General features: G+C 40.4%; 1 protein-coding gene across 2 annotated transcripts in view; it reads right to left on the minus strand.

Moving 5' to 3' along the window:
- Thsd7b (thrombospondin type 1 domain containing 7B) overlaps positions 1–25,880 on the minus strand; it is an 848,740-nt gene that overhangs the window by 351,247 nt on the left and 471,613 nt on the right. For both annotated transcript variants that reach the window (XM_028874962.2, XM_028874961.2), the window contains exons 8-10: positions 24,112–24,303; positions 22,266–22,500; positions 14,362–14,477 (exon numbers count right to left, since the gene is read on the minus strand). In XM_028874962.2, coding sequence (XP_028730795.1) covers positions 14,362–14,477; positions 22,266–22,500; positions 24,112–24,303 — 543 coding nt within the window. The remainder of the gene's footprint in view (positions 1–14,361; positions 14,478–22,265; positions 22,501–24,111; positions 24,304–25,880) is intronic.

Raw genomic sequence — 25,880 nt, forward strand, 5'->3', positions numbered from 1 at the left:
AGATATTGGCAGAAATATTCAGTGATGACTTTTTTTTTATTAGGGAACATTTTAAAGTTGTTGGTCTTAAAATGTGGTCAATTTACTTACATTTTAGTATGAATTTAATTTCATTGATTTATCTTATATAAATTACTCAATTGTCTTATAAAATCCAAAATTTGAAAATGACCTATGAAGGTTACAACATTTAACTTTACCTCTAACTCTGGGCTTTCTTAGAGTAATGCAATGAAAACAACTTATAAACTCCCTCTTGTATTAGCTGACTCAGTGAGTCAAACTCTCTTGAAGCTACACTCTAATTTAGAATCATATTAAAATGGGACCAAAGCCAAGGAACTAGGAAATAATTTATTCTTTTCAATTGCAAAATATTTAATAAATGTAGTATTCCAGCAAACTTAAAACTAATTTATTCTATTTGTTCATTGGAAGTACATTGAAAGTCTAAAAATATAATCCTAATTAACATGAGTTTCTTGGTTTCTGAAAAGCAACTATTTCTATATATAAATAAGGATCACATTGTATCATCCACAGAGTATTAAACAGGTATGGAAATGAAACCAACCCAAAGTAAAAGCATTTTGAAAGTAAAAAGAAAATTCACACAAAAAAGTCACATTTTGAGAGCTCTGTTAATAAAAAACCATTCTGAATGTCCATGTATACTGCAGGATTTATATATGGTGATGTAGCTTGGCTCTTCTGTGAGGAAAATTAATATGGCTTTAAAGCAATGTTTAGATACAAAATAAGGAGGTGGGATGTGGGCTCCAGGTTGAGCTGAAATTCCATCCACCAAATCCACGTTTATTGATTTTGTTTGCTTTGGTTTTGCTTGGTATGCTGGTTTATGTTTGTAAAACAACACTGCTTATGACAGAAATAGATAGGAGTCATAGCTAAGGCATTTGGGTAGGAATTCAAGTACACACAGAATGTATATATATTTGGTTTGTTTGAAGTACAGCATCTATCTGGCCTAGGCTATGTTCATGCTGAGAGCTTTTTCTGTTCCCAGTTTCTATTCTACATGAAGAATTCTGTAGTCTCCAGACTCTCTGGGGCTTCATTTACCCTTTCTGTATTTCTATTTAATTTACAATAGATTTCTTCCTTGCTTGAGGCTGTGCCATGAAACACAGCTAGCGTCTGTACTCAAAACCCGCTGCCTTCCGCCCATAGATCAGCACACAGAAGGACGAGTGGAGAAGTGGGAGAAGGGGTTCCCTCCAAAGCTGAGTTTGAGCAGCTTGGAGAATCGAGCCTGCACCCTAGACCACACAAAGCTCATCTGCCCCAGCATCAGTACTTCCTATGTCCAGCAACCACTGTCCCCTTCCTCTCTAAGGGGGGGGGGGTGCTTTAATTGGAAGTGCTACTCCAAGATGCTGCTGAGAATCGAAGAACTTGAATGAAAACTGCGACTGGATGACAAGTTTCTTTCTCTTGGTAACTTTAATAAAGAGGCTGAGGATCTCTCTCTCCTGAGGTTGAGTGCTGAGTTGGGCTTTATAGAGGAGTGACTGGATGGTCATTCCAGATTATGAGTGTAGAGAGGTAAAGACCACATCTAACACACTGATCCCAAGAGGAAACTCAGATGTATCTCGGTTCTCAAACACCCAGATGCACTTTGTTTTCTGACTTGTAAAAATGCTAGGTGTCCTGCTATAACTTCAAGTCAACCCCCTCCCTCCATTTTGTTTTTGCTTTCTAATGAAGCTTCAAGGCTTTTGTTCCTTACAAACTGAATAGATTTGATTATAAGAAGTGTAGTGTGTGCTCATTTTGTCCCTTTAGAGTGGAGGTCACACATGGCTTTAATCTCAGCCCTCACTCTGGAGGCAGAAGCAGCACATCTCTGTGAGTTCAAAGGCAGTCTGGTCTACAGAGTGAGTTCCAGAACATCCAGATCTGTTACACAGAGAAACGCTATCTTGAAAAAAAAAAAAATCTGTCAGTCAATGGTTAAATTAAGTATTTCTCCAACACAGTGGTTTTTAAACTTCAGTGTATCCTAGAATCACTCGGAGAGTTTCTTTAACAATTCAGATATTGAGGGTCCAGTTCTGATGCCATAATCAAATGTTCCTAGGGTAGAAACAAACAATCGTATTGTTCTGATCTGGGCATCCACTAAGGTGAGCTCCTTTAAGGACCAGATCAATTATTGTAAGTTTTACCTTGGGGTCAGTCATGATTACAAGGAATGCCTGTGACTGTAACTTTCTCCTTCACTCTTTGAGAGTTGGATTTTATCAAACTAGAAGCCCCCCATTAAATCTTGCTTTGGATTTCCTTAGGCCATATTACTGAGAAAAGCCACCTGTACCTTATGAGTGAGAATAGCCATCCATACCTCCTGTAGTGACTTCTGTTGAAAGGTAAGTTTCAGTGGAACATGACCTGGAAGAATTATCAGTTGACTAAGCTTTGCTTGCATGTGATAGTCCTATATTTTCATTACAGTTAATAATAAAAAGATGGTGGACACAGGAAATAATGAGAAAGTAAATGATACATAGACAACATTGAAAGCATTTCCTTCTCAGCTGTGTTACTAGAAAACAAAGAATCCAATTCTCTAAGTCTGTATCATTTTGTGGCTACCATCATGCAAAATTTTCTAGCAAATTTTTATGAGAAAAGTATAGTTGGTTAATTTTTTTATTTATTTTTTATTCTTTAGGGACCTGCCATCTAGCCCCCAAATAAATACATGGAGACTTATTTATGAATGTATAGCCTTAGCTTGTCTTATTTCTAGCCAGCTTTTCTTAACTTAAATGATCTCATCTGTCTTTTGTCTCTGGACTTTTACCCTTCTCCACTCTATAAAACTATCTTTCATTTTTACTCCATGGCTGGCTATGTGGCTGAGTGGCTGAGCCCTGGCTCTCTACTCTGCCTCTCCTTTTTTTTCACCCCTCCCTCTTCTCTTTCTTCCTATTTATTCTCTTGCCTGCCAGCCCCACCTATTTTTCCCTCCTGCCTTGCTATTGTCCGTTCAGTTCTTTATCAGACCAATCAGGTGTTTTAGACAGGCAAAGTAACACAGCTTCACAGAGTTAAACAGATGCAACATAAAAGATTGCAACACACCTTTGCATCATTAAACAAATGTTCCACAGCATAAACGAAAGTACATCTTAAAATAATATTCTACAACAGAAAAGTTTGCTTATGGATGTAGGCCTCTTTCTCTTGTAGTTTGCAGGACTGCTTTGAGAGTTTTGTGACCACCAACATCTGTCTCTGTGTTGCTGAGTTCTAGTCTATCCTGTGTTGACTGGATATTCTGGTTTTGTTTGTTTGTTTGTTTTTGTTTTTGTTTTTTTGTTTTTTTTGTTTTGTTTTGTTTTTTGAGACAGGGTTTCTCTGTGTAGCTTTGTGCCTTTCCTGGAACTCACTTTGGAGACCAGGCTGGCCTCGAACTCACAGAGATCTGCCTGCCTCTGCCTCCCGAGTGCTGGGATTAAAGGCGTGCGCCACCACCGCCCAGCTAGACTAGATATTCTGGTTAGTGGGAATAGGAAGGAGTGAGGCTTTAGATCACAGAGTTCACCATCTTCAGAGGGCAACAGAGCATCTTTCCAAGGAGCTCCAAGCCAGGCAGCCATCCAGAGAGGTGACTAATGGGAGTTAGGAGAAAGAGGATGGCTATTTCAAGCAGAAGGGTCAGGGAGAGCTCTGTGGAGAAGAGGGCATAGCCTGATATGATTTGGGCAAGGAGTGATGGCGGTGAGAGAGACATTCTAAGCAGAGAGAGAACAGACTTTTCTTGGTGTTCTCTGGTACACTACTCTTGACCTCTGAAGAGCACCCTCCCCCACTCACGGATTTCTGTTGTTGGCCCTAAGGAAACTGCGTTGTCCATCACTCAGGGACTGGGGTCTGTTTACCCCAGCTCTCCATGCATAAGCCACAGCCCTGACATCCACAGGCTCAATGTCTGTGACCCAAATGTTTGCAGCTGCGTGCGTGCTTAGGTCTTAGGGTCCCAAGGGCTTTTGACACATCTGAGCTTTGCCAATTGGGGCTCTATGTTTCAGCTTCTATTTAATCACACAGAAAAGGAAGTAATAGCAGTGCTTCCACATAAGGTTGGGAAAAGAATTAAATAGGTTAATGAAAACATTTGAAACTGCTTTCATAGCATTTTGAAATGCATATTATTAATTATAGTCAGGTAAGGTGATAGATATGTTAACTAGTGTATTGAAACATTCTACCATATAGACATTTATCAAAATGTCACACTGTACCCCGTGAATATATGAAAAATACAATTTTAAAGAAAATCAAAAGGATATAAGCTTTACTATCAATAAATTATAGTTTCTGTAAATTTGATAAGCAGTGAGATGAAGCAAAGCTCCATGATCCCCTAAGAGTGAAGTGTTTGTAGTTTTCCATCCACGAGGGACACTGAGTAAATTACTGGGGGTCCTGGGTTGATATTTACCCCCTTGGAGACTGTGTCCACAGGCTCCCTTGAGGAGAATGTTTCCTCAGAGAGAGTAACAAAAGACTTTCCTTTGTGACAGAACATCCTGACAGCTATGGGACAGCATGTGAAAGGAGTGTGTGGGGCTTCCACGGAAACTAAGTTTGATTCCTAGAATATTTGTTTAAAAGAAAAATGTGAGGTGTGGTGGTGTGCACTTGTAAGTAAGCCGGCGCCGGGGAGGGGGAGACCAGAGAATCACCAGGGCTCTCTGAACAGCCAGCCGAACCTACTTAGAGAACTCCAGGTCGGGGGAGGCCATGTCTTAGAAACACAAGATACATGGGTTCTGAGAAATGGCCTACACACACACTTGCATCTGCACTCACACACATACCTGTACATACACATACATACACATACACACACACACACACACACACACACACACACACACAGCGCTCATACACACATACACACAGGCCATGTACAATCTATAAGGAGCAACATTCATTTTACAAGTACTGGAACTCTATAGGATGAAAGCTAAGTCTAGAGTTAAAGAAGCCTGCTCTGCATGACCTAGAACACTCTGAGAAACATGGTGCAATTTCCACATCGTTCTGAGTCTGGGTCCCTCACCTGTTCATGAAGCTTATATTCACCCCCTGGGACTATTAGAGGAGGGAAAGAAGAGTTTGGCTGATGACTCTGGACTCTCGCTGTCCATAATTATATATGAGTTTCTATTTCAAGAGGAAAAGCACATGGGGATGGGGAGTTCCGTATGAAGTGCTTTCTGGGTGGCCAGTAACTCGACAGGATTGAGAGTTCTGAGCCATGAGCGGGAGTTTTTATCCTAAGCCATGTTCCTGCTTGTTCTGGAGACAAAATGGGTCAGGAGAATCTAATGTTCATATACATACATATACCCACGAACACATATGCATATACACACATGTACATTTATATGTACACATACACATATGTCAGATTTGATGTTGTGTTGAATTTTAACAGAGACAGGCAGAGATGTCATAATTTTAGAAAAAGGTCATTGCAAGAAAACAGTTTAAGCAAATTTTAGTCAAGACAGTTTCATTCTCCAACAGATGCTCAGTATGTGTTGGGAGAGGACAGCTTTGTGAGTTTCCATGCAGAAGTCCAGGACTTGGCAGAAGGATGATTGAGAACTGGAATCTCTACAGACCCAAGTGCTTGTAATTCTCCCTACTAAATTATTGGGAATATTTATTGAGCACTGGGACCACACCGTGATCTGTGGGCTTTAAATTACACACTAAAGAGAGAAACTCATACCTAGGGCCACCCACAGAGACAAAGGCTCTCCGTATATCAGGGCTGAGTTGAGAGACATACATACACAAGCTACACATCTCAATTGATTTCCTAGAGAAAACCATTCTGGAAGAGAAAACATTATCTAGAATTCACAACCGTGGTAACTCAGCTGCAGCTTTTGTTTCTTTTTTGAGAAAGGAAAGAGTTGCCTTCAACTTTATCTTGAGACCAGTGTTCAGGGCTCAAAATCTTGATCACCCAAGTGCATCAGAGTCATGATTATTTGGGAATAAATTAGCATTTCATTATCCACTGCTCAAATGGAGGGAAGCAGGGGAATGATGGGCCTGAAATGGAAAAGTGAAGAGGAGTTTGTGTCTCTATGCACTGAGTGGGAAGAATGCTGAAGTCCAGTCTGGAATGTTTTAACCTTGGACATGCAAAGTGATCAGTCCTAACTGTCCTGAATCTGCCAAATAATCCACGGAAAAACATTTTGAAGAACTAGGAATGATTGGGGGAAAGACCTGGAATTCATGATTACGTTCATCTCTGACTGCAGAGTCACCCTGTTAGGCTTTCCATCATTCTGACAGAAGACGTGACAGAAACTAGGGAGAAGAAAGGATGTATTTTTGATCACGGTTTCAGAGGTTCATGCCTATGGTCTGAGCTTTGTTGTTTCAGGCCTTTCTGGGGCTGAGCACACAGCAAGGAAAGTTGGGAGGAATGAATTGGTTCAGAGATACTCCAAATGAGAACACCCAGTGAACTACTTTCTCCTGTGAAGCCCATTCCTACAGTTTCCACAAATCCCAAAATAGCCCTTTCTATGCAGGGCAGGGGGTGGATCAAGCTTTCAAAACATGAGGATTGGGGGCAGGGACAGTTACTATCCAAATCATAACATTCATCATGTGCCAGCCATTGGAAAATTGAAAAATTCTTGTTCTCTGGTGTTCATTGGTCTACCTGTGGAAAACAGAGGCATGGAAATAAATGCCATACTCTCAGCATGGAGAAGATTTAATATTGCAGTGTATCCCAGCAACAAAATTACCTGACTTTCAGGAAGTTGTATTGTTATTGTCACGATCATCATCATCACCTAATAATATGAAAAGGACTCTAATATATATCCACAAGGCTGGGATAGTTCTATATGTCTCAGCCTTCTTATAACACTTTTATAAAGAAAGCACTAGTTCATTTCATCTTAAGGAGGAAATTAAAATGCACTATGCTTCAAGTAACTGTAGTTTCAACTCAAGGTTTTTTTATTTATTTTTATATTACATTTTTAATTGAGTTGCATATGTACAATACCTTAAACATAAGTAGAAACATAATATAGAGTATGTGATAAAAAAAATAACTTTAAATTTGTATCAATATACAAAAAACCCATTGTAAAATATTTGAGATTAATAGTTGCTTTTCAGTATAAAAGAGGATTCAATAATCTACCCTTTTATCCTATTATCATCATATCCCCCCTTTTTCTTTTCAGAGAGAGATCATTGAATCTAACCTCCCTTGCTTAGTTTCCTCCATTGCTATGACAAGCAACAATTTGCAAACAAACCCCCCTAAATGATAACAAACATCTATAACCCACTTAATGACCAAAATCCCCCAACCCTACCTCTTGGGAATGTGGGTGATGTTTTCTAAACTTGCTTTCTGCTATCTGGGGCAACTGCATCTTTAGGGGACTCTAATAAGGTTAAGATAATAGTCAAATCCTCTCAGCTAGCAACGTTGAAGTTGTCCTCAGTAGCATGTATATGAAACTGATCATTGGGTGGTATTTGTCAACTTTATGGCATTACTACACACAAGGTATAGTCGTCATTGTGGGGCCCCATCATCTTTTTATCTGTCGCCATGCACAAAACTCAAGTTCAACTCAGGGTTTAAAAGTAGGAAGTGTAACACAAGAATCTATGATAGTATCTTTGAATCTTTGAATGTGTGTATTAATCAGAGGAACTATGGGGGTCAAGAAACTGGTAGGAAGCCTGGAGGGGACATTTCAAGCGAAGGGCAATGGGACACAGACAGTGTGAAGAGGGAGTGGAGAATGATGGAGCAAAGAGAAACGAGTGGTGTGGGGTGGGTATAGAAGAACAGGTAGAAAAGAGAATGTGGGAAAAAACAGCTAACACTAAAGAACTTTGGAAAAGTCATATGAAAACAAGCTCCCTAAAAAACATACATATACATACTGAGAAAGAATTTATATGAACTTACATTAAAATAGAGGGCAGCCCCCGTGCCCTATCACCATAGGCTAAAAGGCCAATGGTAGAAGTAGGCTACCTCTTTGGAGTTGTTGGGGTTTTATAGACACTCATGCAGTACTGGCTATTGTCACTCTTCTTTGCTACCCTCCAGAAGTTGATGCTATTTGCTGAAAACATCACCTATTAAGTCATAAAACATGAAGAATCAAGCTGGTACCAGCCTGGAAGCTGGTACCCACTATCTAGTTTTCATAGTGCTAGAAGGCACAATGCTGGGTAGCAAAGAAGAAAACAATCATCAATCTTACCTAGCTGTGAACCCTGCAAGCTCTATTGACAACTCCCTTGGTAGGAAATGCCCACTGGTACAATAGTGGCAGGAATGTGAAACTAATCACTTTCTGATTGGACTTTGGTCCTTTTCCATAAGATAGACCACATACCTTGTACTATTATCCTGGCCAATAACTTGTTACTAGGAGCTCTTAGGTCCTGGGGGAGAACCTACTATTATTATACCAAATAAACATAATTATATCAACTCCTAATGACTTATTGTCATATCTCTGTGTTGCTATTGTGTTCCCCAAAATATTGTGTACCCTAATAAACTTACCTGGGGTCAGAGACAGAACAGCCACTAGTACAGAGGCTAGAAATGGTGGCACTCACACCTTTAATCCTAGCATTCCAGAGGTAGAAATCCCTCTGGATCTCTGTGAGTTCAAGGCCACATTGGAAACAGCCAGGCATGGTGGGTGACACATGCCTTTAATCCCAAGAAGTGAGCCTTTAATCCCAGGGAGTGATGGCAAAAACAGGAAGGCATATAAGGCATGAAGACCAGAAACTAGATGCTTTTAGCTGGTTAAGGTTTCAGGCTTTGGAGCAGCAGTTCAGCTGAGATTCATTCTGGATGAGGACTCAGAGGCATCCAGTCTGAGGAAACAGGATCAGCTGAGGATCCAGCGAGGTGAGGTAGCTATGGCTTGTTCTGCTTCTCTGATCTTCCAGCATTTACCCCAATAACTGGCCTCAGGTTTGATTTTATTAATAAGACTCTCTAAGATTCCTGCTACATATCTCTATACTAGTGCACCTCAAATCTCATCAGAGATGCTTCTTTTAGTAGCAGACAGAGATTAACACAGAGATCCACAACTGGTCAGGGGATGGAAAATAAGAGACTATGGAGTGCTGAGCCCTGAATGGGCCATCTCTACCACAGCCTTTCTCCAAAGACTCAAGGATAATCACTGAAGAGGAGGTGGGAAGAGTCTAAGAGGCAGAGGTGGTGGATTAAGACAAGAAGATGGTGTGTTATGGATACCGCAGAGAGGTTGTACATATGAGCTCATAGCAGTTGGGACAGTATCTGCAGAAGATCAAACCAGACACAAACCCCATCATGGGGTGGGGAGATATTCATGAAATCCCAACCTCAGTGCTCAGATTGGCCTTATACCTATACACACAAAGGTAGCATTAAGTGAACTCAGTGGATTAAAAAAAAATCTAAAAAACAAAAAATGAGCACATGGAATTGGGAGGGAATAATAAAGGAATTAGAGCAAGGGAATAGGGGGTTAACTTAATTTAAAAACAAAGCAAAAATCATGAAAAAAAGTCGTAATCTTAACTGTTACAACACATGAGCTAAGTGTTTTGTTTATTTGTTTGTTTTTAAATAACTGTCTTTGAATCTGGAAACTCAAGACTTAACTCCCAGGGCTGACACAGGAGGAAATGGATACCACCAAATGAGGTTTCCTGCTGACTCCCAGCACAGCCTGCCTGCTGCAGGCCTTCCTGTTACCATGGCTCTGCCATGCAGCTCACTCCAGGAGATGAAAGCAGGAGGCACTCTCTTGGCCTTTAATTAGGAGATTGGCAAATAATTAATTATCAACCCCAAGGTTTCCTGGAAGTTATAGAAGATATGTTTTTTTTTGTATGCTTCATTTCATTCTCCAGACTAATAACTTTACCTCCTCCATATCCTTTCTTTCTATGAAGTCGTCTATACATCTGGGAAATATTTCAATTAGTGGATTCAGGAGAGGGGATGAAACTGGAGAGTATAGACAAAGCAAGAACGCCCTGTGGTGTGATCACGGTTCTGTGCGGTCATGGGGTATTTTGTATTAATTATTAATACATGATATTTAACATTTTACTAAGTTATATGTGTGTGGGTCTGAATTTTCCTTTACTAATTAAATGTTGAAAATACAAAATAAGTCCTGTGCAAGGCAGCCTGATAGAAAACTTATAGGAACAATGTCCTTGACTCTAAAGAAAAACCATGCCAGGTGTAGTGACTCATATCTTTAAACCAGCATTCCAGAGCTGAGGCAGGAGGATTTCCTTGAAGTATGATAGTAATGACAGCATTGACTAAGATGATTATTTGCAATAAGAAATTAGCAAGGTTCTCTTCTAACAGACTAAAATGCATGTGAAGATATACTGCAAATTATTAAGCTGTAAATGAGTGTTTCTTATCCCCACCACCTGGAAGAATTACCTAGGGGGGTTTCAGTACTATAAATGCCCTTTTAACCTTTACAGATTGAGCCAGGGTGGTCTGGGTGGTCCTTAGTCAAGAGTGCACCGATGAAAGTCCACAGGGCAGAGAAAGGCTGTGGGAAGCATATCGTGTTCCTCATTACTGAGCCAACCTCAGGTCCTTCCAGGCAGGCATTTGCTTTATAGGTTGAAGAAAGCATGGAGAAAATCGCAAGGGAAGTGCCACAAAAAGCCTCTTAAGCATCCGATTAATTTATGACAGGGACTTAAAAATTAGAGAGGCCACAACAGGGCTGAGCCCTGACAGAACTTTGATTTGCGTAGAAATGATGTGGGATGATTATTAATGCTTCCAGGGCAGACTTAGATAAGGAAGAATGAGAAAAAGAAATCTGTTTGGCTACTTGCCAGAGATTGTTCATGGCTTGAAAATGCCTTTTAGTCTAAGGGATTTAGCTCATAATCCAAACCAGGACAAAATAAAACCTGGCACAGCTCACTCATTGCTAAGATACAAATCACCACTAATGTACTAGGCCTCTGAACCACCTTGGCTTTTCTGGGGGTTTAGGATGGATTAGGTTGGAGATTCACATAATCTAGTGATTTCCCATTCATACCACAGATGTATTAAGTCAGAATGTCTGACAATAGAATCTAGGAACTGACTTTTTTTTTTTTTTAAACAGATTCCCCAGTGATTCCATTACAAAGACAGCGTTGAGGGATACATACATCACATAACATTGCTGTCCCTCAACTTTGATGACCCAACCTGCAGCCATAAAAGGACCTGTCCTGATGAGTTGAAGTTACAAGTGACTGCCCTCCTCCTCCTGAGTTGTCGGTTGGGACAAAACAGTTTTTCTCAACCAAATTACCACTCCACTGTTTTCATCTCATGGTCTGGCCCAAATCTATGAACTCACTTTTAACTTTGAAGTGGATATTTTCTTTAGAAATTGCTAACAATTTCCACACTACTGAGAGTGTGCTGCACCCAAAGTCTAGGAAACAGCTTGGAGCTTAGAAAGAAACAGACAGGAGGACCCAGGTCTATTGAATTAGAATCTGCATTTCACAAGCTCCAGGGGGATATGCTTTCAGTTTCAGGTTTGAAATGTATTATTCTGAAGCTCCACTCCTCAAAGCATGCCTTAAAGGACAGTCTCAAGGACAGGAAATTCACACTTTGGCATCTCTACAGCATCAGCCTCCCGCAGTGTAGGTGCCAACAGTCTTAGTCTAACGTCTACTCTGTGTGAGGCAGTGGTCAAAGTTTATTTTCCTTATGATGTGTGCAATTACTGAACCCATTTTACAAGTGAAGAAACTGAGAAGAGACTAGCACTAAGTCTGTGACACCACACTGTAATGCAACTCATCCATAGTGCAGTCTCCTGCATTAAATGCTCACAGTTCTCAGTTTTTTTGTTTTTTGTTTCTGAGCTGAAGGAAGTTATAGATGGGTCAAGGTACACACCCAGGGTGAAAGGAGGGTTTTCAAAGATGTGCAGATCAGCTGTTAGAATACAAGATGAGCGGTTGTCCTTTAGGCTTCAGACAATTGCAAATATCCGGCACCTATCCCATAGCTACTGGACCCACATTCCTACACATAAAGACAGCAATCTGCCTTTCACTGATCTTCTGGGTGATTCAGAGGCAAGAACATTTTAGAACAACAGGCTTAAAATGACCATTTCTTTGCAAAAAACTCCCCATCTCTTAGCATCCTCTGATTAACCCAAGCTTATTTAATATCGTGTTCCAGGCATGAGACTAAACACAAGAATAAGCAGGAAGCTGGAAGAAATCTAAAAATGGAATCTTTAACCCTTCAGGTTTTTGGTTGCAAAACTGTGAAAAGACTCATCTAGGTTTGAAGAATTGGAGACAACAAAAGACCTAGTACAGAGGTTTAGAAATTATTATCATTGCAATGCCTATCATTTAAAAAACTAATTGAATTTCTGGAACTTGGAGTAAAATTTAAAGCTGCTCCAAGAACAGTTATATTATAAACTGTGATTCTTGAACCCTCAGCCAAGGGAAGAAAACGTCTTAAAAAGCAAAGCAAATTTTATTGCATGTGGACTACACAGTCAGACCGTGGCTGAAGTAATCCCTGTTTGCCAGGGTGCCCTGGCTCAACTACACTAATCTGGCTTCCAAAGTGACAGGGAACTTAGATGAGCCCACACTAAATGTAGGCTTCCAATGGGGGCATTCTTTTAACCCCAGTTTATCCACTTTATAACTATTGAACAAAAAAATAGTAGACCCACCCTCATTGTATATTACACCAGTCACCTGCATTTTTCCAACACTTAGTTTATATTACTATTAAAACTTCAGGTGAGCTCCTTCAACACTGCCTTCAACATGGATTGGAATAGAGGCAGGTTTTTTTTCTGTTCCACTGCCTTTCCTGGCCGTGCCAAACCCCATTTATCTGATTTATCTACTTTGGATCTTCATTCCAGAAAGTAAATGGTGGAGAGTTCCTAGAAGAGACTAGCATTTCTCTTCTTCCAAAGATCAGATATATAATCCTCTAAGTTCCTTCTTATTCAATATATTTATTCCCAATTCTGCCCTTAAGCAGAGTTATTATATTAACTCTGTGGAAATGTTCAGAAGGTGAACAGAACAGATATAAAACAACACATGCAGGTGCCCTCTTCGTAGCATGAGACATTGTTGGTAGTAGCCAGCAAGTCGAGAATACGTGAAGAGGTCTTCAAGAGCTGACACCATCCCTTTGCCCATCGGGTCTGTGGCAATGCTGGCCTTACCTGATGAAATGATGCTGTAGATGAATCAAAGAAGGACAAACCCAGACAATCATGGCTGTGACTTTCCAGGGAGAAGCAGGATGTGCTCAGTGTTTGTTAAGTTTTCTGTGCACAACTGAACGCTTTCTTTCTCCATTGAGCTGGTGCAGCAGTAGAGTAAGTCATACCCTGCTTGTAAAGTGCCCCCACCACAATCATGAGTGTGTGGGAGACAATCATCTCTGGGTACCACCGCTAGGGCTTTTTCTGTTCTTGCTTTTTGTTAGATTTTCCCTTTCTTCCTACAGCAGGGATAAAATACCAGGGAACAGGACTAGGGGTATGAAACTATTGTAAAAGAGCAAGCTGTTCACTCCAAACCTCAGACTAAGACAGAACTTCGCAACTAAGAATTGGACAATGAGCTAAGTCTGGGGAACTTAGTCCACTGTGCTCAGCTGAGACTTGGCTCTTCAGTGTCCTGGACAATACCCAGGAACATAAATCACCACCCAAAAAAATATAAAGAAATATAAATCTTGTATTTCCAATATCTGTACTTGTTCAAGGCTCATTGACAAAGTTGTTCTTGTTTTTCCATGCAGTTATGCTCATTACCGGTTTAAACACAGTGATTAAGCTCTATATGTTAATTAAGTCGAGTACACACAGCAGCTCTGGGGTGGTAATGATGCTTCAGAAGGAATCCCATAGGAATGATGTTCAAAGCAAGATATTGATAATGACAGTCAATAAGTTGTGACTACGTGAAGAGGTCTTCCAGACAAAGGTTAGTTAGTAGGACACACGTATTCCTAGAATGTTTATCAGTTAAATCATGACATATCATATCTGAATATATTTTCGTTTCCAAGTCCTAAAGAACTGTATATGCAGATCTTTATGGATATCCCTTTACTCATTCACTGTCAACCTAACACACAAACAGATGAGAAAGATGTTCACATCCCACAACCTCCCACATATTCAGTAGTGAGAAATGGTTCAAATGATTTGAAAAGAAAGCAGTCTAAGAGCATCTACCACCTACTTGGCTGACACAGGCGTGGGCAGGGTGTCCACTCACTGAAAGCAGTCACGAGGCAGTCTTTCTTGCATGGGAGGAAACAAGGTCTTACAGTTTCAGGCCGTGTGGACTCTGGACATCTGTCAAAACAAAGAGACCATGTCAGTCTTTTGGAGAGTAAATATGGATTGACTTAGAACTGTAGAATTTGAAGCAAAAAAAAAAAAAAAAAAAAAAAAACTGTTTCTTTTATAGACGATGGAAGAAAAAGACTCAGGGAATGATGCCTCTTGCACAGGAGGACGCAGCCAAGTGAAGACTCAAGCCAACTCCAGCACACTTGATTCAGACACCAAAGTGGTATTCACTACAGCAAGGAAGAAAGATGCCATTCTTAAAATTAGGAAAATGTCAACTGTCATACCATCAGGGTTAGTCCAAATAAGATTTGATATTTTTTCAGGTAATATATCAAATTACTGGTGTGCTACAGCAGATGAAGAAGATATCATAGAGCAAGGTGTGGTGGATACACAAGAAGGAAAAGTCATTAAAGTTCAAGTAAAATGTTGTATATCTCTGATCATTAAACATTTTTGAATATTTCAATAGTTGTTATGTTTTCCATGGAACATATAGGCTGATGAGAGAGGGAACACATGATACTGCAAATCACAGATAACAAATATGTTAGCTAGCTTTAAGCATAGAAAAACATGAGAGATGTTATTCCATTGAGAATTAGGTTAATGTGTACAACTGGGAATGGTACTATATAATCAACCACTTAGAAGAAACAAAGTTCTGGGCAACAACAAAAAGGATTCTTTCTTTCTCAGCTTGCTTTCTTGCTTCTGTATATTGAGAGCTGGGAGGCATGCCTGTCTTCTACAACAAAAGTAAAACAACAAGCGAGACAGAGAGGGCACCTTACTATGCATATGTGGGATTTCAATCCCTAAGGTTCCCATAAAGCCTGGACACATCATGTAGATTAAAGGGGTGATCCCCGTGTCAGAGCCATGTGTGGGTAAGGGCTCTGCTCTTGCACTTCTGACATTGACCCAGAGGAAAGCTCAACTGAAGGTCTTCGATAATAAACAGTAAACCTCAAACTACAGGGAGACCAAAGCCCTTGAAAAGCAATGGTGCTGGTGAAACAATCACATAGCAAGTCTAACAGTGAACAGATTTTCAGTAGTAAAAAAATGAGAAACAAGAGAGATAAGATTAGCAGGGGGATAATGGGTCAGGCCTTCATAGAACTTCATAACACCATGCGATGGTAATTCAGAATAAAAATTCTCCAGGCGTGACAAAATGACCAGCATGCAAACACTAGGATACTTCAAATTTAAAGACGCATGTTAGGAACTAATCATGTTAGAAATAAAAGAAGGGCAAAAAGAGATGTCTTCTAAGAAGGAAGAGAACTCTGCTCACATTGGACCTCAATTAATAGAATTATAAACATGGAAATCATTTTCATAACTTAAAAAACTTTACAAGCAGTGCAGAGAATGGAAGAAGCACTTGTGTTTGGGGATGGAGTGCGCGACAATGCTGGTCTGGCTATACTAAGACATGGGTGCAGTGGGGTGTGGCTGGGCATCAGAAGTGAAGAAGGGAGGCAGGGGTCAGAGGCCTTTATGCAACAAAGCAAGGATTCAGAGAATCTAAATGAAAAGGAAAGAAGGATGCTGTGTGATGGCTAGTCTTGACTGTCAGCTTGACAAGATCTAGGATCACTATGGAAAGAAATCTTCAGTCATGTCTGTGAGGGAGTTTCTAGATTAGATTAATCGACATTGGAAGAGCTACCCTAACGATGGGCGGCACTCTTCCATGGGCTGGGGATTCCAGCTGAATGAAAAGGTGAAAATGAATTTGAGCACAAACTTTTCCAACTCTGTTTTCTGACTACAGGTATGACATGAGCAGTGACCTCCCACTCTGACCCTTCCCTGCCACAGTGGATGTCGTTACTTGGAGCTGTCACTCCACATAATACCCCTGTCCTTAAGTTGTGTGGAGTATATTTGTCCTAGTGATGAGAAAAATAACTAATACACTTTGGATGGCAAGTTTGAGTTTCTCTCAACTCACGTGTTGAGATCCTGACCTTCAAAGTGATAGTGCTTGAGTGAGGTCTTTAGGATGTGCGTGGTTTATGGGAACTAAGCTCTCACAAAAAGGACTTGTCCCCTGACATGAGCAAGCTTGTTCCCTCTCCTTACTCATCCCCATGTGAAAACACAGTGAGTAGTCCCCTGAAAATTAGAAAGAATCCCTTATTGTACCCTGACCAGACTGTTATCTTAAGACTCCTACCCTCCAAGACTGTGAGAAATAATGCTCTGTTTATTGTGGTCACTGTTCTATGGCAATTTTTTATTACAGCAGCTCAAATTGACTAAGACAAAGGTTCCAAAACTAACAACCAAAAGCATAAATGCAAGTTACTGGCAGAATAGCCTATCAGGAAGGGGGTCATGAAGTTCCTGGAGAAAGAGTCTAGGAGTCATTGCTTTGATGGGCACTAATGAACAGATGAGTTTTCAATTGTAAACAAAAACATCACATCGATGATATAGAAAAAAACATTTCTTTTAAAATGAAGAGGGGAATGTTAGAGAGAGAAAAAGGCTGGGAGTGGAAGCGTGTGTTTGTTCATGGGGACATGGAAGAACAGCACAGACAGACAAGCTGACAAGATAGTCAGTGACACAGGAGGAGAGGAAAGCTGGGTGCTCACCACCTGCCTCACATATTTCTATTGATGAGCTAGGGGCATTTCTACACAGCGAAGAGAAAGACATGAGACACCAGCTAAAAAGGTGGTTGTTTTATGGGAAATGAAGTGTAGAATAGGGGATGGTTGGGGATTGACTGCATTCCACCAATGATCCCCGTGTATTGTTTAACTCTGTATAGTATATAATACTCTGATAAAAATAAATTACAGTGAAAAATGCACATGCACACAGAAAATAATGAGTAGTGAATAATAAATAAATTCTTATTAGTGCATTATTATTAACCATCATTAATCCAAGCAAACCGTTATCAAATGGATTTGCTCAATGAGCAAAGCAGTAGGAGGAAGAGGTTCTTTATAAGGATATAGTGTCATTGAAACAACCCACTCCAGTAAGGAAAATTTATATCCTCCCTTAGTCAGACAGTAAAAAACACTGAAATCATTCCCAGGACTTTTATTCATACTCTGAGGTCTAATAAAAATAAAGTGAACTGCCATTTATTCTAACCCCTTTGCTGCCTCTTGGGTCCCAGAGCTGGCAGCCGAGTAATGTCTAAACATGGCTGGAGTGTCTCCAGTAATACCTGCTCTTCTGATAGGGCTCAGACCCACCTAGGCATTCAAAGAATAGTATCCGTGGTGCTGACCTTCAAGCTTTCTGTATAGGGTACCTATACTGCAGGGACTCTGGCCATTCAAACAGGACTCAGTGTTACTCTCTCCTGGGGAAATGGTAGCATCCATGCTGTTGACTCTGGAAGTATTATTTGTCATGTGGTTTACTGGGAGTGATGCCGGCCCTCTCTAAGGTGGACACACTCCCTATGCTCTACTCTTAGGGAACAAGAGCAACATTGCCAACCCCTCTCTCAGAGGGCCAGGCCTAGGTGCAGTGCTTTATAGAACCAGGCTGAGAGCTGCCCTGAAAGGGCCCGTGCTATCTGATCCAAAGAGTCAACTATTCTCCTGACTATGAAATTGTGTTTTTGTTATTTTCTTCTCCCAGCAAGCTTTACCTTTTCCTCCAGGGCTCAGCTTCCTTCTATTTATGAGCGTGTTGTGTAAGACTTCACACTTGATCTCATTTCCAATTTCCATAAATTTCCTATCATGGTTTCAAAATATCATCATTGTCTACAAACAGCTCTGGTGTTCTCTGCCTGGGAAAACTCCAAGGTTCATTTTCTACACTATCTCAGTGACTGACCACACCAAAAATTGATACTGTTTATGTTGTAACTTACATATGTATGTTCTACACATAACACACATTGCATACCACTAGTTCTGATTGCCTTGGTGACAGAATTCTGTCGTATATATTTAAAACGCTAGGTCCTAGGCTTGATATAAAGAGTAACTGTCGGTGGGTCATTTGCTATTTCATCTAGCTATTTCCAAGTTGAAAGCACAGCCTCAAAACCCAGGAAGACATGAGTTCAGTTAGCAGAAAAAGCATGGCTCCTTGCCATGCCATCCTTGGGGATGACTTACACTTCCTACCAGTGTTCACAGATGGTACTCTGATTGGCAGTGCTCTTGATATCAGGCACATGAGTTTCATTTTATATATCCATTCCCTTAGACTTATTCTGTGAGGTTCTGCACACATAGCCTTTTACTCTGATCATGGAGGTTGTAGCTCTATACCGACATGAAGAGCATCAGTTGGAGCTAAGGAGCACTGCCAGTTTTCACGATGTCTCTCATCATGTTGCATGCTCTGTGCCCATCTCCTGAATCACTCATCCAACCCAGCAGCGTCTGTATTCATCTCACTCAGCTGGATGGGACCTATCTGCCAATGTTTTATATACTAGATGTTTAAACACAGTGAATTTTTTTTTTTTTTTTTTTACTATATCTCACACAAATGCCAGATATTTTCACAGTAAAGGCAGGAAATGCTTATCAGGAGCTTTGGAAGGCTTAGACTTTGTGCTTTTAATCTTTGTTGTTGTTGTTTTTTTTTTAGCGTTACAACTGGAAAGCATTGAATAATGAAACAAAACCCCAGAAATACCCATGTGAGCTATGACTTCTGGTTCGGTAGTACACCGGCTGGTTCTCATTTTCTGATATGATCAGTTTTATTACTCATACAATGGTAACATTCTCACCTACACAATCACATGCAAAACAAACAGACTCAGCAATGTAGGAAGAGAAACTTTTTGTCTCTCGGTCAAGGGAGTTAGGAACAAAACACATCACTTTAGTGTATTCATTCTCTATCCCAAAATTTTCCTCAGCAAACATTATTCTTCTTTCTGTCTCTAGCCCCCATCCTACCCAAAGGAGTTCACAAGTGACAGGGAGATCTGTCTGTGTTGACATGGGCGATCACACTAAAAAGAACATAAGTGTATGCATTTCTGGAAAGGGCAGGGTAAAGCATAATTTCTATTGCTAGTAATCTCACAGGGCATTCCACTGGAATACCATCTTCTTATTTAATGTGATTGACCTCAAGAATTTAATTAAGTCAATTTACTAAAGCCAATGTAGGCTGCTTGTATTTAGTGGGATGGTTTAGAGACATACAGTAAGAACGTAAACTTTATTGTTACTTTTACACCTTCATTGACAGTGCATAAAGTAATTAGCATTAACAATCCTCCAATGATCTGTGTCTGTCTGCTGTGTGAGACACCTATGGAAGTGGCTTTTGGCCTGAAAAACTGTAGCAAAACTGGAGGTTATTCACTGAACTGATATTGTGTAGTGTCATTTACAAATTTACAAAAGAACACATACTACTAAAAATTATTCTTTAAGCTGTAAACTTTCAGAATTGTGATTTATTTTAACCACAAAGCATCTTTATGTTAATGTTTCATCTTTGTTGCTGTGAGGAAACACTCAACCCAAAGCAACTTAGCGGAGGAAATGGTTTATTAGGTCTCACTTCCATGTCCATTACTGAGGGAAGTCAGGGCAGGAGTCCAAGAAAGAATTTGAAGAAGAAACCATGGAGGAGTGCTCTCTGATGAATCACTCTCAGGCTGATGTTTAGTGAGAGCTTTCTTATACAGCACAAGGCCATCAGCTCAGGGAATGGTGCTGCCCACCATGGGCTGGGCCCCCTATATCAATGAAGAAAGAAGCCAGATTCCTATAGACATGCCCACAGGCCAATCCGATCCGGAGAATTCGTGAACTGAGACTTCCTTCTAGAGGAGAGCCTTTATGTTGTGTCAAGCTGACAGCTATTCTAACTATGACATTTAACATTTGAACACACTGGCGTGTCCAGACATCTTTACAATAGGCTTTTATTCTAAGTAATTATGGGATATTAGAGGACCATGAAGGCTCAACTTACAGCTCAACTTTTCTTGTCCATGTAATGCCTTATTTAGTATGTGGTCATAACTTACTTAGTAGATGTGAGTCTCAATTCTATGGTCCTTTTGCAAAAAAAAAAAAAAAAAAAAAAAAAAAAGAAAGAAAGAAAGAAAGAAAAAAATTTATCTTAACATTAAGTGCATTTTTCCAGCTGCAGTTAAGAGCTGAAAACTTATGGGAGACCAGACTCTAAGCCTTTTAAAATTCCTCTTCATAATAACAAGGAAAAATGTGCCACATGCCATATTGGGGTTACCCTATTCTTAAGCTCTGTTTTTATGTCTGTGTTTATTCTGATGATTCATGGGTCCAGTGGTGGGCCACATCTGTCCTGTCAGCACTCTTTCTAGGGTACGCAGTTTTGTTCCCTTAACTTTAGCTTCTGTGGTTTCCCTCACACACGGTCGGTGCATCTTCTGTAGCAGTGCCGAATGGCACGGCCCTTCACCGTGGTGCTGAGAATGAAGCTGGCTACTCAAGGGTCTGAGCTGACACAATAGGCACACAATTCACTGAATCCATCAGATGGGCAAATCAATTTGCCTGCATTACCAGAAAGGGCAAGGGTGTAGTGAGGGAGGCTGGGCAGAATATTGCCTACATTTGTGCTGCAAATATTTCTGCATGTCTGTGAGCATTAGCTTCGTTCAGTCCCCCTGCTTTTACCACCCGACTGTAGCACCTCTAAGTTCATGCACTTAGAGGATTGAGAAAGGAGTTTCTTTTACTAGACTGACAATTCCTGTTTCCCAGGGGAATGCTGACTTGCCAAGCTGATGTCGATATACCAAAGCTTTGACCAGCACACTCTAGTGACTCAGCACTCCTGTGGTCAGAGCGGGGTCTTCTAGCACAGCTATCAGGAAATTTCTGAGGATAGGTCAACCACCCCACCTCTGAACACAGCATAGGACCTTAAATTCTCTTTTCGACATCAGAATCTGAGCGAGAGGTAGTGGCAGAGATGAAACTTTCCCACTGGACTTCTCCAGCCAATTTCTTCTTTCTTATCATCCCTTGAAATATTTTTTGACATGGTTTTTAAAATCTGTGTCCCAGCTCCCATGTCAATATATCCCTCTTACCTTTAAAAAACACATATCATCGTTACTACAGAGGATACAGAAAACACACAACTAGATTCAATTTAGGAATGCAGATTAGGCAGACCAAAATGTCTATGGTAGGAGAGACCTGGGGGTCTAAACAATAGTAAAACATTACCCTTCAAAGTACAAACCCAGGTTCCAGGCTGGCCTAAGCTCTGTAAGTTTTGAGAAGAGCCAAAGACACAGAGGTCGGCCCTACAAAATAAGTTTCATTACTCAAATTTACTTCCTGTTTGTAGAGATCACTTAGTTTTTCATTGACTAATGTATACATCATAAATGCACTTCTGCTGCATATTATTGAACATGCTTAACCTTGCAGTATATGCCTTAATCGTAGATGGTTGAGCAACAAGAACAACAGAGTCTAGAGAGACGGCTCGATGGTTAAGAGCATGTGCCGCTCTTCAAGAAAATCAGGGTTTGCTTCCCAAAACTCAAGTAGGATGCCCCCCCTCCCACAATAACCCCTGCTCCAGGAGAGCTGATGCCTTCTTCCAGCCTTTATAAACAATTGTACACGTGTGCATGCACATACATGGACACATGAATAAATTAAAAAATAAATAATAAATATTTTTCAAAAAACAACAAAGATTCTTGTTACTCTAACACAACCTAGGCCTATCATTTGTTTGATAATCACTTTCTACTAAAACCATCCAATTATAAAATGACCATATGCACTTTCAGCAGAAGGCTGGAGGTACCTTTTGGTCATGACTTGTCCCACATGACTCTTGATACAGAAGACTTTCCGGGTCTGGATACCCACTCCACATGTCGCTTCTCCGTTCCAGCCAATGGTCACATTGAGGGCAGTCACCAGAGTATTTTCAGAGCAGGGACCCCAAGCAGATGTCTCCCAGTAGAGCTGTGCACAGGAATGATCATTGCACAGGCGGTACTCTTGGAGTTCCTGACTACGAGGGCAGGGCTTCCCACCTGTGAAAATATTAAATGAGAAAGAAACCATTAATGATGATGATGTCATTCTTGCTTTTGTTTTTCTGTGACTAAGAACAGATGTCAATTTCCTATGCCACAGCTGATGGAGAGTGGTACGCTCTTGTCTCCCAATTTATAGGCAGCAGGTGCATGTCCAGCAGAATGTAAAATTAATTTGGTCTACTATCCACCTATGGAGTGGAGTACATGTCTCTGATATGAACTCCAAAGAAATCAGCTTTTCTTTGGATATTATTTTGTTTGCATAAGCTAATCAATGAGATAGACTAGCCCATGACCTTGGAGTGACACTATGTCAAATGCACACTATACAAATGTGAATTGGTGACGTGGAATAGGCTATGACCTTGGAGTGATATTATGTCAAGCATACACTGTACATAATTCCCTTTCTTAAGGAAGATGTTATGTTTCTTAGAGTGCCACTTTTAAAGTGCTTATCTTCCATGAAGCATTTTACTGTGATTTGAGAAATACATCCAAGGCATGTATTAAAATCTGGCAAGAGAAAGCTCATCTTAAATCCTGAAATAGTTCTGACAACCCACTCTGCCCTGGCAGGGAGACCAGGCAGATGTTCACCTTTAAACCCTTGGCTGAATCAGATAACCAAACTTCATTACTATCTATTCTTTTACATTTTTATTCCAATGTAAGAAGCAGTGTGTCTCTGAAGTATTGATCTTTCCCTACTAATCCACACCACAATGTTTTATTCAGTGGGACAAAATAGCCCAGATGCATAGCCTTCATTTTGTTATTTTTATTCTAATACTAATCTTTCCTTTTTAATTCTAGAAAAAAACAAAGGCAGGATGTATAAAAGCAGTTGCACTTCAAGATAACAAAATTCTCTTTACGATGACCCTAGCCCTATTTCTCATCATCACAGAGCTGAAATCTTGTTTAAGATGTTACTCACAGCTGGGGTCCCACTGTCCCGCTCCTCTAATGGAGCCAAAGACTGAGGCAGCAAGGAGGACATGAAAGGAATGGCATATGTTTCTGGGGACAGAGTCCATTGCTGGGAAGGATGGGAATGAATGTTCCTTTAATTTGTTCTGAAGTTGTTGTTCACATCCCCATAGCACCTTTTACCTTCTTCAAAGCTATTTTCATGACTTTCATGTTCCTTCCCTGGCCCCTGGCACTAGGTATTCTAGAAAAGGAAACCAGGACACAGATAAGTACCTTCCAAGTGTTATTGGCAGGTCTTGGTGGGAAAGCCAGATCTCCTAATTCCTGCTTTGGAACGCTTTATACCAGATAGGTCCAATTATATTCCCAGTTGTATAAGGCACCCGAGCCTGGATGTGTGACCATACTTTTCTCCCTTCTCTAAGCAGTGGAATAAAAAGAGTAACTAATTCATTAGACTGGGTCATTTGAGAGTTTGGACTAAAGCTATTTCTGTGGAAAGGTGAGCCACACATAGATAAAACAGAGGTCTCACAGAAAAGAAAGCATATGTGGAAAAGAAATGGTTAATGCACATTTAAAGAGCAGATATCACCATGCATGACAAGAATATTGCAGACACTTATTCAATAACAAAACTTTCAGTGACTTACTGAATCTGTCACTCACCTTCTCCAGCCAAAGCCAGGACAGTCCGCGTCCTGGTTTGTTTGCCATCTGCGTTTTTATTTGAGCAGGACTGGGAGCAAGATGACCACAGCGTCCACTCACTCACCACACAGTCCATTCGACAGGGAATATCACAAGCCATCCGTTCAGGAGGAGGCGGCACTGGGCAGAGACTCCCTGATACTTCTTCTCCTGTAACCAAAGAGTTAGAGACAGTTTCTTAGTGATGGAAACCTAGGCTAGTCCAAGGAATTCACTGGTCCATTGCTTTCTCTATTATTATCCTACTTTGTCTTGGAAACCTTCAGTAGATGTCCAAGTCATGAAGGATAAATATGGAGGTACCTTCAGCCATCTATAATGTTCATGTCAAGGAAAATCTGCCAAGAAGTAATATGATATTTAAAAAGTAGATAATATGGCCAAATTCTCATTTGTCATCCTTTATAGGGACAAAGTTGGCTTCTTCTAGAAACAATTTATCCATGGATGGCTGGAGCTAAATATGACTGACATGCTAACGGCAGCTATATGGAAAGCATTCACTCATCTTCAAAGTGGAGACCAGGGTGCTCTGAACATCGCAATTGATGCCAACTCTCATAATCCACTCCCCTAAAGGAGAGTTTCATCATCCCAGTTCTCTTTCCGGTGCGTTTACCTCGAAATATCTAATATCTAGCAAGAGTACCATATGATTTTTCTTCTTTTGTGCCAAGGAATAAATAATCTAATTATAGTGGAAAGGCCTGTGGCTGAAATTGCAGACTATGTTGACAAAATTTGAAAGCCAGGCTCAGGTCCTTCCTAACACATTTGGTAATAATCTGAACAACTTCCAAATAAATAATAACTGTGCTTAAAACCAAGGTACAAAACACACCAAATATCAAAGATTTTGCTCTTGACACTGGGTGTTTAGTGTCCCTCTGTAAATAACATTGACAATCCTTTGATATCATATCCTACTACAATTTTTGTAACTTTTAAAACAAGGCAGGATAGTGCTTAACAATGAGCCGATGGTCAGAAAAATGGGATCATTCCTAAGTTACTTTTCATATCTCAAAAGATAACAATGGTTTCTTGGAAAAAAAACCACTTTGGGGTTGTTTATTTATCATTATGACAAATTCCTTAGATATAATGATTCTCTTCTTCTCCCCGCCATCCATTCACAGTCTCCTCATAAACAGGGGACACAAAGAATAAAGGCATCATTTATTATTTGAAATAACAACATAAAATGTGGGATGACAGCTATAGGAGACAGACAGTTTTGTCTGGGTAACTTTACAGTTGGGAATCTTCCTGTTGTGATGAGTCTGATGCTGGAGAATAAGTGCCAAGGATGTGAGGATTCACCCAGGACCTCCTGGGTGCAGCCTGCGTATTTTGCATACATCACGCATTTGTTCGAGGACCCTTAGGAGAAGAAGCTCATGGGGGGCTGAATGCTGTATCTCAGTTCACAGATAAGAAGTCAGAGTGGAAAACTGGCTCATGGCCACCCCTGGAACAATTGGGACTCACGGCTAAACCTCTAATTCCTGAGCTTCCATTATCCCATTATCTATGCTATGTCTAATCCCCTGGAGGTGGATATCCCTTTCTGAGGAAGTAAATAAAACAAGCTGACAGGAAGCCTGCCTCAAGGAGAAGACAGTGTGTGGTGAATATCTGCATTCATATTTGTAAATGAGGCCAGGCTCATTGCCCTTGAGGTACAAATAAAATTTTTCAAGCATATTATGAGAAGTAATAGAGAT

The sequence above is a fragment of the Peromyscus leucopus genome, chromosome 15 (assembly GCF_004664715.2).
Source record: "Peromyscus leucopus breed LL Stock chromosome 15, UCI_PerLeu_2.1, whole genome shotgun sequence".
Classification (NCBI taxonomy): Eukaryota; Metazoa; Chordata; class Mammalia; order Rodentia; family Cricetidae; genus Peromyscus; species Peromyscus leucopus.